The 15,317-nt window shown below is 45.7% G+C and overlaps 1 protein-coding gene across 11 annotated transcripts in view; it reads left to right on the forward strand.

Moving 5' to 3' along the window:
* GRIP2 (glutamate receptor interacting protein 2) overlaps positions 1-15,317 on the forward strand; it is a 205,773-nt gene that overhangs the window by 85,045 nt on the left and 105,411 nt on the right. For 6 of the 11 annotated variants that reach the window (XR_014934833.1, XM_085516838.1, XM_015875366.3 and 3 more), the window contains exon 1: positions 9,897-10,062. The exons of the other annotated variants lie outside the window; for them this stretch is intronic. Coding sequence is in view for 5 of the 6 variants with exons in the window: in XM_085516838.1 (XP_085372964.1) it covers positions 9,912-10,062 (151 nt within the window). In the remaining variant the exon portion in view is untranslated. Of the gene's footprint in view, positions 1-9,896; positions 10,063-15,317 lie in introns of those variants that run through there. 11 annotated transcript variants of the gene reach the window in all.

A 15,317-nucleotide genomic window follows, 5' to 3' on the forward strand; every position in this document is an offset into this window, starting at 1 on the left:
GCTGGGGATGGGGTGCAGGCAGTGACAGTGCTCACGCACGGCTCCCTGAGCACAGAGGAATGCTTGCTGGCAGCTGCCGAGCTGCTCGGGGCCAGTGTGTCTGCCTGCAGACCCAGTTCCTGGGTTCTGGCACTGTCACACCTCGCTAAATTCCAATCTGAGCCCACTCCACACAAGGCATGTTTTTCCAGCAGGTTGAGCATATCACTGCTTCAACTGAATCTCAGCTGGACTCTCTTCACTTCACTGGAGAGGGCAGAACACTTTACTGCCCTAATTAATCATTAATTAGGGGCACGAGGTCTGAACGTGCCATGCTTGGTATTCTTGGCATATATATAAGATGCAGGAGCATCTTATAGGATTTGCCCCCAACTTCCTTGCCCTGATGTCAGCAGAGAGCAACCTGCAAACATGAGGGAATGGGAAGGTTTCACTTTTATTTTTGAGAAACTGGGTCTTCTTGTGCCTTCCCCCATCCAAATAGCTTTCAGGGAGAGAACATTTTTTTGCATTAACATTATTATTTTTTGGTGGTGCTTTCTTATGTTGTGGAAAAAAATGTGTTGCTGTGGTGTCTGCTTGCTGTTGTGGCAGGGTATGTATATATATTTAATTAATATTATTATTCTCTGGCCAAGATGCTCTTGGGGAAAATGATCCTGAGCCAAGGGTAAAGGAACAGGGCAGACCCAGGGAGAGACAAAGCAGTAAGAGCTGTGTCCCTTTGCAGAATGTTCTGGTCTCTTTCATTAGCTTTATTTATTCGGTTAGAAAATCCCATTGAGATTGCAACCTCGTCTTCCAGCGTGACTTGTCCCAGTCTCTTGCTTTTGAAAAACAATGCTGTAGTTGCAAGACCATCTCAAGGGTGACACTCAGGCTGTTCTCTTTGGCTACTTGCAATCTATTATGCTGCTATAGGAAGCTGTAAATGGTTTGTTTGTTTGCTTTTCTCTACACAGCTTGTGTAAATCTTTCCTCCCCTGCTCATGGTGTGACTTATGGCTCATCAGAGGGTTGGCAAAAATCACCCTGAAAGGGATGGGGAGTACCAATTTGCTGGTCATACAGCCAGTAAGTCATTTATTTACAAGGGCAGGGAGAAACACTCCGGGTAATCACAGCTCTATGCCTCTTAACAGCCTTCCCACTGCATAGCAGTGGAGCTGACTGTGTGTGCTCCTGCAGTGTAGGATGGCTGATGGTGTTCCTGCCAACACCTGGGGTAGCAAAAGGAGGAGCAGAGGTTGCATTGCTGCCTGTGTGCAGACCCTTTCTCTCATAGAACTGAGTTGGAAGAGACTCCCAAAGTCCATCCAGCCCAACTCCCCAGCAATGACCAGGAACAAACATTTCTCAATAATCCATGGCAATAGCAAATCTGTAGGCAGGTGGTGTTTTCTGTTTTCTCATGGCAGCCCTGCTCAGCTCTGACACCAGCAAGGCAAGACTTCACCACATTGGGAACTGCAAGGGATGCTTTGCCCTAGTGATGCTTTTCAGCTGGGTTTTGCAGTGGGAAAGCCTTTGAAGGAATGAGTGGGAGCTGTGTTGGCAGCAGGAGGCTGGGGCTGCCTGAGCTGGTGTCAGTCTGGATTTAGCCGTGTTGAAGGGAATGAGGTTAGTCTAGATTGACACTGGTATAAAAGGAGGGCAGAATTAGGCTTACGGTATCTTAGAAATGTCTTAGGTCTTGATTCATCAAAGTACTTAAATGCGGGTGAATTCATCCTAAAGCCCATATGTGAGCATTTTGCTGACGGGGAACATTTATTTTTATTCAGAAATGTTGGAAAGGACTAAATGAACACTCCTGAAATGGCTTCCTTCTGATGGGCAGCACAGCAGTCTCAATGCAGGAGCAAATACGAGACTCGCACCTTCTAGGCTAAGAATTTGTGTGTTAAATGGTGTATTTAACTGCAGAAAGCAGCCTCTGATGAAACATCCTGTCAGTCAGTGCTAACACAATGCTGTAATTATTATTTTGATAATGAAAGAACAAACTATTACCTCATTTTAAGCCAAGAAAGGTATGGAGTGGTCATTGTGAAGGAGTTTTGTTTAAACTGGCAATAACCTCTTGCCATATGAAATTATAATGGTGACATAATCACACACTTGAGATAGTACAAGCACTTGTCTGCTCTTTGTGCATCAAAATACCCTAGGGATGTAATTATCTCATGGCTACTACACTCTCTGACAAGTCTTATTGCCTAAATATTGCAAGCCCTGAACACTGATACGTACAGAAAACATCAAATATTAATTTGCTGATGCACATATTTATAAAAATCCCATTTTTCTACTGAGGGAGCTGGTGTAGTTTTCAGGTCACCCAATTCAATAGCTGTGAAGATATTTGAGAACTCAGGGATTCTTCCTCATTTGAAGTTCTGTAGGATTTTTTCTTTATTATTATTATTTTCTTGGGCAAAATAAATGCAGCAACTTGCTGCTTTGAGGGCAATACATTTCTTCCACAGTCTGGTCTGCTAACAGTCCCTGCTTGCTGTGTGTGCAGCTGCTGTGGCCTAATTCACACTCATCCCCATAAATCCATAGTGCCCCGTGCAAACCTCCAGCTCCTCCTACCTTCATGTGGCCTTTATTTGGGATGAAGTGATGTGCTCCACCTCTGTGGGCATTTTTTGCCACAGCAATCCCTTGCACTGAAATTCTTGATGCTACTTGGGCAGCCTCAAACTCAGAAAATGTTAGAAGAGGCTTCAGCTTTACAAATGCAAAGCAGTTTGTTCCAGGTCTGCATCTGCAGAAAACGGTCTGATTCATATTTCAGAGTAGATATCCATTATGGCTATGTATAGACACTGCTTATGCAAAGTTGTTGTCCCTGTTGTGTATGCATGAACACTGCATGCCTACGGCTCTCCTTGGAGTCTGTATCTGTGTTGCTCTTGCTGCTGAACGCATGTTTGCTCCTTTCAAGCTGCTCAGGATGAGAGAGGAGCTGCGCATTCTGCCAGTGAGTTTTGCTCTTGAGTTTCACCAGAAGAGCAGCATGTTGGTGTCACCTGTGGTACTAGTAAATGGCCCAGGAAATCAGATGGCACTGTGAGCTCTTGCCAGCAATCATAGAATTGTTAAAGTTGGAAAAGACCTCTAGGATTATCAAGTCCAATCATCAGCCCACCCCTACCATGCCTTCTGACCATGTTCCTCAGTGCCACATCTCCCCTTTTCTTGGGTGCCTCCAGGGACAGTGACCCCACCACCCCCTGGGCAGCAGTGTCAGTGCATCGCCACTCTTTCTGAGAAGAAATTTTTCCTCATATCCAACCCTATATTGTAATCTAGAAACAGCCAATGAAGCTGTGAGAGGTACGTGTGCCTCAGAATGCTCCCCTGCTTCAGCACCCCACTGAAGTGATGGATAAATCCAGAAACTGCCCAGTTACAAATTAAATCTTCCATTAGTAATTGCCTGACATGTAGTTCTGATGTTCTCTGATACTGAGCAGTTGTACTGCTGCTTGTGCATCTCCAAGTGGCCCAGGCATCTAGGATTGTGTGCCAAACACCAGTGAGAAATAGGAGCCAGAGGTGACTTTTTTTTTTCTTCTTTAAATGAGGAAAAAGCACAATAAATCCCAGGCGGTCAGCCCAACTAGTGTGACGCCTTGTCTCTTGCGGTGACTAATAACCCATGCTTTACAGCGAAAATAAATTGCCTGCTGATGTACTGACTCACAGGGGTGTTATGTGAGGGGGAGAGGTTCTTTCTCTCCAAGTAGCCAGATTCCCTCTGGTCTGCAGCTTTGCCTCCTGTACAATTGCAGGAGGATCCTTCAGACCGCTGTCAGCCTCCTGCACCATCTGTACTGGCAGAAATGGCAGAGCCCTGGGTTTGCAGATGCACTGTGGTCTCGGGGAACCATGTGGGTTTGCAGTCCCAGCCTGAAGTGATGCTTCTGGAGGTTGTTGCTTTATTTCAGCCCTTTTTGAAAGCTTAAGAATCATTCCGCTCTTACTGCTGCTTCCTCCCATCCCTCCCCCTACACCTCCAAAGGATCAAAATGCCTTTTATTTTGCTTGTGTGCATTTGTCTGTTGGGAACTGTTTCATCCTTTCTCAGGTACACAGCTGTTAAGCTGCTTTTAAGGGGAGAGTATTGCTTTAAAACAAACCCGATTGGATTTCTGCTTCATGTGCTTGAAGGGAAGTTAAATAAACAACTCTTTAGTTCGGTTCAAACTCTTCACCCCTAAGAAAATGTGAAGCCAAGTGGAATCGGGGAAGGGCTGTACAGCAAGTAGTTTGTCCATGAAATGCATTTGTTTTTAATTGCCTCATTAAGTCAAGTTATGATGGATTATATGACCTTAGCCAATGCAATCTGACATAATGGGATGCTGTCAGAAGTACTGGAATAACGGAGCCGTATTCACTTGACTGGGGACTATTTTTTTTCTGCTTCTGTATGGCTGTGTCGATCACTCACAGTGGTTATATGCATTAAGATTGCTTTGGCATGCAAAAAGGCAAAGCCATTAATGCTTTTTGTCACAATTATGTGCTGGGCTTGTTGTTCCACCAGGAATTAATGCCATGCTGGTAGCACAAGTGTGTTGTGCCATGGTGCAGTGGGATGGCTGTGGGTCTCGGAAATCCCTGCTTGTGCCTCCCAGGGCTCTGTCCATCAGCTGCTGGCAGGGCTCACAGCTGGAATCAGCACAGCCATTCCCTGCAATCTAACCCATAGGTTAACTTTCAGCAGAGCATTTTGTAGGTCTAAAGCTGTTTAAACAAGTCTGTTGGCCATCCAGAAGCTCAAAATACCTTAGGTATTTTTTCTTCAAAACAGGGATAATAATCAAAAAGCCGAACAGGTAAATTGTTGTGCTGCATTTGTTTCCCAAAACATGCAGGGAAAAAAAGACCATTTTAAGTACAGTTCCTTGTGCCTTTTTTGCTTCTCCCTCAGACTCTCCCAGTTGGTAAATTAATCTTTCAACCAAAGCTTAAGGAAACTTCTTTAACTCTCTTCACTTACCCCTTTTCTCCTCTCAGTTCCTTTCCAGAGCAGTGTTAAGTTTTTGAAACAGTATTTCTATACGTAAGCCTGACTCACCCTGTGTGTCACCTTAAGTAAGGTGATGCTGGTGTTTTTTACACTGAGTGTGGTTCTGCTTAAATACTGAGAGCTGGACTATTGACTTGGATGAAGCTTCACTGTGTGTAAATGCTCTTGAGAGCCTTGATTAGGATGGCAGGTTTTGACAGCTGAGTCAGCCAGAAACCTTCAAGTATGTCTTTTGGGGCTGTTTGTTGGTGATAATGAGCCTAAACTGCCACAGGCTTTATTCTTTCTGTTTTTGTGTGTGTGTGTTTTGTTTTGTTTTAAGCTTTGTCCTTTATCAGAACAAGGGTGCGCTTCTGATTCTCTTTAGATGGATACAGGGGTTTGGAACAGAATATATTTTATCACGAAAGTCCTTTTTTGCCATTCCTTCTCTCTGTGCTCCGTATCCTCATTCCTATTCTTCTCTTTGCCCCTTTCTTTACATCCCCTCCCCTGAGTTGTGGTACTGGGGCTGGTATTGGGCTGCTGGCCCCTTGCATGCAGCCAGAGCTGACATGTTTTGGGAAAGTTCAAGCCCTGGTAATAGCATGGAAATGTGAACACTTCTATGGAGGCACAGAGAAAACCTTGCTGCCATAACGTAACCCTGATAGAATCCAGGGAGGTTTTACCATCACAAAATTCTTCAGCAAGAACTGTCATTTATTCAGGGCTGCCATGCAGGAATTGTTTTTTTCAGTAAGAGCCCCAGTGCCACCTGGGTGTACCTCTAGTGATCATAGGAGTGGGCCTAAATGTCTGGGGACATGATGCTGAACTTCACTGCCATTCATGCCAGGACTCGGTAATAACTTGTACTTAGCTCCACAAGCCTAAGGGTTTAAACATCTGCTTTACTTGGGCTATCTGCAAATGAGACCCCCAAGGAGCTTAAGGGAATGAAATAGGCTGCACAGACAGAGCATGGTATGGAAATGTCCTTCCTTAACCAACATGCTGACATGTGGCTTCTGTGTGGAAGCAAAGGCAGGTTGATGGCTGAGAGTAAAAATCAAACAAACAAAAAAAGTTGAAATCACAGTGAGGTTCTGAGGTTTGGGTTTGAGCTGCAGAAAGCAACAGAGGAAATATGCTTCAGGAATGTTGTTCCATTTCTTAACCATCCAAGAGGACAGTGAGGTAACTCAGCTCCTTCAACCAGAAGTACTTTGCAGTACCATCTCTCTCTGCATGTTTTGTTCCCCTGAATGCCAGACCAGGAGAGCAGAGCTCTGAATGACTGGGATATACAGGGCTTCGTTCCCAAGCCTCTTGAGAACGTTAGGAAGGTGTGGGGTGTTAAATGACAGAGAACCAGCAGGAAATCCACAGGGAGTTCATGGCTATGAGCTCTTTGTTAAAACATTGGAAACCTTCATAGCAGGAAGCTTGCTGCAGCCCTGCATAGTGTGAGTGTAGTAAGCACCATGGTATTCTGTGCCATTTCTAGCCTCCCAATGTCAAGCAGAAACATGGACATATGCAACCAGGAAAATCTGCGGTGGGAGAGGAGGCTTGAGCTGTCCAGTAGTGCTGGGAGCAGACTGCATCCCATTACTTGGGATGAGTTGGCTCAGTGCTGACTGAAGGCCCAGTGTCTCTGTGGTGTTTCCAGCAGACCCACCTGTGCATGGGTTGCTGGCTCAGAATATTCTGGGATCCTGTGGTGTGTAGGACAGCTCAGCTGCCAGGGGTGGGATTGGGCAGGAGCTTGGAGAGAGAAGTGTTGCTTAGGCTGAGGCAGAGCAGGAGCGTGTTCTTGCTCTTGTTGGGTGAGAGGCAGCTGCTGCATGCTGCTGACTCACATAATGACCCTTGTGCTAATGCTGTTCCCTGTCATTTAGCACAAAAATAAAACTGCTATATCCAGACCAAATTGAAGATGTGAGGCTTGCTTTGGAAAACACTTAATGGCTGCTATGCTACTGATCTAGGACTGTGACTGGAAAAGCAAGGAAAAGTAAAGTTTAGATTAACGTAGAGATATTAAACTGTTATTATTGAACTTTCCTGAATTCCACCTGAATTTTGGCTCAAACCAGAGGACCTGAGCTCATCTGTGAGAAACTGAAGGTGAAGAAAAGTGGGAATAGAACACAAAAGAGCACCTGATTGCCTGAATTCAAACCAAAGTGTTTCCAGTCCTGACAGTACTTACTGAATGGCTCTGAATGATTTTTCAGCCCTTAAATCCTTAGCATTTGGAAGCAGTGGTTTCAGCCTTTGGGTGAAAAAGGCACAACTTGCTGCCTTGACTGTAGAATAAAGTTTGAAAGCAATATGAATGCAGTCTGTGGGATTAGCCATCAGGCTGCCCATAAAGAACTTTTCCAAAACAGGCTATTAAGAGATCTCCTGATTACTTTATTGTGGAAACAGGACCGGCAGAGAGCAGCAGCTCTGTCGATGTTGTAATGTTAAGGCAGACAGCGAAGTTGCACCAAAGGCAGTTTTCCTTCTCCATTTGTCCTGCATGATGCTGCAGCAGGGAGGGTTGACCTGAGTGCAATAATGCCTACAGACCTGGGGCATGTGCATGTTGTGGCATAAGGACTCTTTGGTCCCTCAAAAGCTCATTCCAGTGAAATCTTTTATGTTGCTCAGTGCAGTCTTGTTTTCCTGTATTACTGCAGTTCTCCAGAATATTAATTACAGCATCACCCTCAGATCAACCTCTGTAGCATTGCTTACTGAACATGGAATTCAGGCTTCTGTACAGCCCAAATCCAGTTTATGAGTAAGTGGGAACAGTGACTCAGTATGAACAACAAATTGAATTGGTTATGTCAGCTCTAACAAATGACATCGAAGGCCAATAAAGTAACTCTTAGATTGGTTTGGCATTATTAGTCTCATTATTAATTATGTAGACATGGCAGCAGCATTAGTGCTAGTATTAACCATCAAAATAAAATGGAATTGTACTCATAAATCTCACTGATGAGGAATATGTGAAAGATTGCAGCCATCCTCCACAGGAAAGGAAACGGAACAAGTCTGAAGTGGGGCTGAGATAGATGGGGATCATCTGGATAAGGACAGGACTGAGTTGTGCCACCTCTCCCACTATGCAGAGGGGAGCAGGACCTGGGGTACAGCCTGCCCCTGCCCTGGAGGCATTTGAGGCTGTGTTGGCTGGGATCCTGGGCAGCTTGATTTAGTGTGTGGCAGCCCTGCCCATGGCAGATGGGTTAGAGCTAGATGGTCTTTAAGGTCTGCTCCAGCCTAGGCCATTCTATGACTGCATAAGGATGGATGCCCCCATTTGTAGAGGACATGCATGTTAGCAGCAATCGTGGACGATATGCAGTGGAAGTGGAAGAATTCTTCCCCCAAGGGATGTGTGGGAGCATCACAGTTTCCTGGGGTGCTGCTTGTTTGGCGCTGTTTCATTAGAATCTGGGGCTTAATGAGCAGACAAGACTTTATCTACTAAAGCTTACTGCTGGGTTGTGCTCTGCAGCAGTACAGATGTGGATGTATGCACGGGCTCAGGGCTGAGCTGGCCGTGACCTGGCTGGGATAGAACTGTGTGAGCTGCACCTTGTTCAGCAGGGAGAGGAGTGGCCCTATTTATAATGCTTTAAAGTGCATGGCAATTTAATTTGTACATCCATTAATACTGTTTACTGCAGGGCTTTTTCTTAATTGCATTGCTCTAAGAGGAGTTTTAGGTATATTAGTGAGCTCCTGGTCCTTTTGCCTGGCAGAACTGTGCCCACCCCACACGTGGTTGTTTGGAGAACCTCTCCATTCCATTAATCCCACCACCTTGTCTGGACAGGACATCGCCCAGAAAGGGAGACCTTTCAATTCCTTCAGGAGGCAACTCAGATGGATATTTGGTCTGCAATACTGACATAGTAACAGTGGACAGGACTCTGAGCTCTCAATCTTTGGATTTCACTGTGGATGGGAGATTGCTTTGGGAAGTTCTTACCACCCAAATGAGGGAGAGAAGAACACATCTGAGAACAGCTATGGGCCTGTATAGGTGCCATGGGCACCTGCTGAAGTCTGCTCAAGAACACCAGAGGATTGTTGAAAATATTCAAAGACTGTGAACTATTTCAAATGTTCAGAGAGCCCAATTCACTTTCAAAGCAGGCAGAGAGGGTGTTTGCAGGGATTCATTCAGCTGTTGTGCCAAAATGGAGCCATTCTCTGTGTCTGTAGGAAACTGGAGAAATTACTCTTCTGCAAAGGTGTCAGTGAGAAAAGTGATTGCAGAAAGGGAATGGATAAATGCAAGTAATTATTAAAATCTAGGAAGGCCGAGTTTCTTTCCTGCACAGCATACAGGTTTTTAACATTTCCCTTAGTTGCGGCTATTATTTGCTGTCTGTGTTAGTTATTTCTAATCTTTGAAATGAAGCCAGAATTCCTTTTTTTTTTCCTTGAAGAATCATTGCTGCTTCTGAGCTGATGCTGACTCTCGCCTGAGGAGCATTTGAAATCTGCCAGAATGCATGTATTGTCAAAAGCAGAAATTGAAAGCCCTGTACAGGATCTGCTGCCCCTGTGAGTTATGAGCTTTCCCAAGTCGTCAGAATAAGAAATGCCTCCTCTTGTTGTCTGCAAGAGCTCTGGATGGACAGAGGCAAAAGAAATCCTTCTCCCTCCTTCCCCCCCCTCTGCTCCCATCAGCACCCAAAACTCTCTCTTTGGGTGGAAAGCAGCTTTTGACACAGAGGCTTGCATGCATGCAGAGTGCTCTGTGCCTCCCAGTGACCTGCCTGCTTTCTGCCTGTCCCTGCTTTGCTGGAAGCTGCTGAGGCACAGCCACGGCAATCCCAGCCCCTCTCTGTGGCTGTGGGACCAAATGAATCGAGTCAGCAAGGTGTTGAAGATCATTAAGAAGTCGTCGAGGAGGAGGAGGAGATGGAGAGAGGAGCTGAGGGTGGAGGAGGAAGGGGAAGGCCGGGAACTCTGTGACCCAGGTGGTTTGTGCCACCTGCACCTCTGTACCGGTGGTAAGGAAGCAGGGATGCTCCTGCTTACCTGGAGATAGCATGCCTGTGCTTAGTATCCATCGCTGATGTGACAGGAGATCTTCCTACAGCCAGCCAGGGCTGTCACAGTTCTCAGAACCTTAAAACTATTGTTGGAAGAAGTGGTGAGGGCAGGGAACTGGGATGGTTGGGAACCCTTCAGGAACCTTCTGTGGGTTGTGTGGGTGGTGGTTTGTTCAGCTGCAGAGTGGGGACAGTGAAGAGTTTTCTTCTGGTGGGATGGTGTTCCTAAAAGTGCTGGGAAAGCGTGCAGCTCAGGGAGGTTTGTGTTTGGCATGTCTTGCTTTGATTTAAATCTGGATGTTTGTATATTCGTGTGATAGAAAAGCAGTGGGGAATGGGTACATTTGTTTCTCTGAGGGATGCTTTTGTCTGCAAGCCAAAGCTGTTCTGGACCCAAGTCCTGTTATATCCATCCTTATCTTCCAAGTAAACTGTGCTGTGGCTGCAGTATCATTGAAAATTATAATGCTTTTAGCCTCTCTGTACAAAAGCCAAACAGGAGGAGCCCAGAACTGAGAGAGGGGCATTTACTGTACCCACTGGCATGGTCCTGATGTGCTTAAACTGCGTGCATGGCAGTGACCCAGCAGAGGGAAAATGTGAGGGGCTGTGCCCTTGGTCATGAGGCTGTGCTTCCTTTGTTCTACACTGCCAGCATCAAAGGGATACAGAATGCTTATGAAACTACATGAGAGGAAGCTACGCTCATGCTGAATGTAGGTCACTGTTCATTTCACTGTCACATTTGATAGTTTGTTTGCAATAGTAGTGTTGCAGCTTTTGAACATTTTATTGGCTCATTCTTTTTCATCCACCTTGCTCTTCTGAGTTGCTTTCATGAGTGCTGCCCTGAAGTGCCCTATGGCCCTGCTCCAGCAGCATCCCTTTGGCAGCAAGGTTTTGCTGGCAGCTGGGGACTTGGGAGCTTGCCCAGAGCTGCACAGGTTGGGGCAGGGCTGGGCATGGCCTCTGAGCTCAAGACCCAGGTTTGTGCCATGGTAGTCCATCCTGGTAACATCTCTGCTGTCTGCTTCAACTTCCACATGAAAAATGGTTTCTGCTAAATCCCTAATGCAGGAGCAGTTCAAATGATGTGGGTGAGTGGTAGAAAGCCTGCAGATACTGGGGTGAGGGGGGCATGCACAGCTCATGATCTCCTTTTTTGCTTTTGGATGTATTGCCTTTTTTACTGCATCTTAGCAATCAGGAAACTGTAGTCCATCATGCCTTGCCATTTTTCTCTGCATTATGGGTCAGTCCTAAAGCAACCCAGCATAGAAATAATTTACTGGGGCTCGCTGTTATCCCAGTGGGATCAGATCTTCTTTTTCTGTGGTCTCTTTGAGGTCTCTCTGCTTTTTGCAGTCACCTACGGCAGGTATAGAACATCCATCCTTGACTGGGTCATCCTTGTTTGTAGCAGGACTTGATCTGACCTGATTTTATTCACTCATTCCACTTCCAGTTGCCTGGGCTTTCTCCTGTTTAACCTTGTCAGGTAGTTCAAGAGTCTGAGATTTGTTTGTGCCACTATTTATTCCATTGAAATACAGTTCAATTATTTTTGCTTGAACTTCTTGTGATATTTCTCACATCGTTTTTAGTTGAGCTGATCAACAAACAAGAAAGGAAGGAAATAGCAGAGAGGGGAGAGGAACCGGTGCTTCTCAGCCCAAAGCGACCATCTTCAACTCAAGTTTGGTCTACAGAGAGCCTGTTCCTCCCCATTGGCTGTAAGGGAAGCAGGGGTGACTGGCTAAGCTGAGGATGTCTTGAGTGGGCTGGCTTCTGTCCTGTATGTTGCTTGTAGGCTTATGGGAAGCAAATGTGCCAGCTTTACTGCCTGGATATGACTCAGGTGGAGACCCCCTTTCACAGTCTCTTCTCTGTTATGACTCATTAGTGAGAGGCTTTGCTAGAAGCTGATGCCTTTTTTTTTTAACCTAAATGCAAGATAGTCTGTGGGTTAATGCCCCTTTTGCCATCTCACTAGCAGTGATAGAGATGGATTGCCAGAAAAAAACCACATCTGTTAAGGCAAATGGGGAGAAAAATAATGCATTCCTGCAGTCGGGCTCTCTGCTGGCAGTTATTCCAGCCAGTTATATCTCCACAATAAAATGTAAATGAGTGCAATCATTTATTTTGCAGCCTGGAGGCCTAAGTGCTATGAAAAGATAAGGGAGCATTTTCCATTGTTTATATGGTGGAGGTGGCTCTTCTGTGTGTGCCGCCGTCTCTCTGATACCTTGGCAGCATCTAAATGTTGCCTTTATTATTAAAAACACACATATAGGATTCTAATATCTTAAACAGATTAGCACGGTGTTTGCAGAAGCGTCAGGCAGCCTCTGCTCCCCGCAGGCTCTCAGCAGTCGTGTGCACTCTGCAGAAATGTCAGCAGCTGGCCTAGGATGGGTAAGGAAGCAGCATGCACCAAGATAAAAGCAAGGAGCCATGAGCTGCAATTTGTGCAGTTGTCTCTGGTTGGGGAGATGAGGGCGGCCATTGAGCTGCTCCTGTGGATGTTGAGGAGGGGGACAAAGGGAATGTGGGGAACAATAGGACATGACAGTGGCTTGGGATAATCTCTGATTGTATTTAGGCTTGTTTAATTGGCCTGTCAGTTTTGCACATCTCATGCATTTTCATAAGGATTCCTCTTTGCTTCTCGTTTTATCTTCTTGTGGCTCCTTGCCTTTCCCCACGGACAGTCTCTCTGGATTTCTTTGTTTTGTTCCCACTGTTTCAAAGCAGTGCTGAGTTGCCTGGATTTGTGGCATCCGCACAGAAAGGCAGACGCACCAAAGGGGCTGTTTGGAAAATCACCCGTTATCCTCAAGGGAAAGCGAAATTTGGTATGGGATGGGGAACTGGTCCACAGTCACTTTCTTTGTGCCACACTACGACTCTGAATATAAATCTACACCCCAGTAATGCAATAGGGTATTTAAATCTATACCGGAGGCGATTCTTTTTATTTATTCATTTTTATTCCAACCACTCTAAGAGCTGAGGTAGTTTTTCTTCTGATGTTCATAGAATCATAGTTGGTAGGGATCTTTAAAGACAATCTGGTCCCACCTCCATGCAATGAACACAAACACCTACAGCACCATTAGGTGCACAGATTAGGGCAGCCTGACCTTGGGTGTCTCCAGGGATGGGGGGCACCCACCACCTCTCTGGGAAGCCTGTACCAGTACCCCACCAATGTAAATAACAGCCTTAGAAATACAGAGCTATTCAACTTGTAATTTAAATAAATGCATTCAAAGGTTCAATGCTCAGCCTTTCAGATCACGTGTTAAATCCCCACAGTTGCATTGCTAAGTGATGCCAGATGTAGTTGCTTCATCCTCCCACAAGAAATCCCCCAGGCACATAATTAAAACAGAGCCATCCTCTTGAGGCCACTGGCTGAGCTGCCCATCATTGTTCCTGCGTTTCTTGTGGCTTTGAAGTCTAGGAGAGATCAGGCTTGGAGGGTTGCGAGGACCCTCAGAGATGTGGCCCTGGCAAGCAAAGGAGATCAGGAGCCAAAATGGTTGCTGCTGGGCTCCTCTCAGACCTCCCTGGGGTGAAAGCAAACACCTTCACGTGGGTCATTGGTCACCAGTGGGACTATACCAACATCAGAATACAGAGCTGTATGTCTGGGGCATCCAAAGTGTTTGGGTGCTGTAGGTGCCTTTGGATCTGATAAATCTTGATTACATTTGGAAACCTTTGGGCTTTAGGGGTTTAAGCTCTGGATACCATGGATGGAAGCTTGTGGGAAGCCACAGGGTGTTCCAGCCCCCATCCCATTCTAGCTGTGGCTGGGAGGAGGCCAGGAACTTACCATCTCCCCTTTGCCTGCAACCTCTGCCAGTGGAAAAGCAGCTGCCAAAAGGTCCTCTGTGTTCCATCTTTGGGGTTGCTTTCACAAGGTTTTTATGTATTTCATGACGACAGTTTGGTTTGTGGCAATTTATTGTCCTGCAGGGTTGTCTCCTCTGTTCATATCTCATGGGTTTCGTTGTACAGCAGTAAATCACTGCAGAGCTGATAACTTCATTTCCAGCAATAAATTCAGATGCTGGAAGAAGAGATTTCCGCATTCCTATGTTTCTCTTCTTCAAATGCAGCTGTTTAAATAGCTTCACGTACCCCAAAGGGTGGAGATATTGTTCAGTAAAAGTGGTGGTAGCTGAAATAGTGTCTTGTGGAACCTCTAAATAAATGCTTGCTGCTTTTATATGGAAATCTGTCCAGGGATAGTGCTGGAGGGCTGTGATCAGCCAAGGTGTAACCTGCTGCAGGTTCTGCCCCTGTGCTGGGATGTAGCATTGAGGAGCTCATGGGAGCAGGACTGTGCTGGTGGAAAGGGGTTCAAAAGCAGGGGTTCACTTTTGGCAATGAAGAAGTCAGGGTTAATAGCACTGAGGCAGGGACACATGTAGCTAAAGGCAAAGGATCCTGAAGAAGGGAGCAGGCTGGAGACGTCAATAATCTGTATGCCTATGCCCCATAGTAGCATGCTCACCATAAATGAAGCAACTATTAGCAGTTCTTATCACAAGATGTAAACCAGTCTGTTGAGCTAAAAGGAGCTGCCTTTTCCCCACCTTTCTAATTTTCCCCCGTGGTGACCTATAGAAGTAGAAAGCTGTATTTCTTAAGTGGAGCCTGGTGCCCTTTCAAAGCATCTCCCTCCTTGCTATTGGGGTTGTGGAGCTGCATTATTTGTACCTCCACCTGGGCACCCCACTTGCATGTCCTGCACTGCAGAAAGTGGATTGCTGGCAAACACTGGGGGTTCAAAGGTGACTGAAAGCTCACATTTGGTTGTGGGATATCTACCTTCCAGCAAGGGCTATTGTACAGAGAAAGCTTTTGATCAAACAGAATCAAGCTGCTGTAGCCAAACACAACTTTCGCTGCGAAAATACTTTGTTTCAACATTTTCAGCAATTAAACCCTTCTTCATCTGGACTGTTTGGTGCTAGAAATTAATTAGCTGATAATATCCTCTTTGGAATAAAGACAAATGTTTTCATGTCTTTGCTGAAGGCTAATATTTGCAAAAAGAAAAAGCAGATGAGTTCCTTAAATCTCTGTAATCTTGCCCTGATAAATACACTCACACGTCCTTAAGCTTCCCATAAATTTCTTTGTGTCTTGCTCACCTTTCATGTAATGCGGAGTGCTGGAGAGGCTAAATCACAGCT

This window comes from Coturnix japonica, chromosome 15 (genome assembly GCF_054131305.1).
Source record: "Coturnix japonica strain WE chromosome 15, WE-NBRP24, whole genome shotgun sequence".
Classification (NCBI taxonomy): domain Eukaryota; kingdom Metazoa; phylum Chordata; class Aves; order Galliformes; family Phasianidae; genus Coturnix; species Coturnix japonica.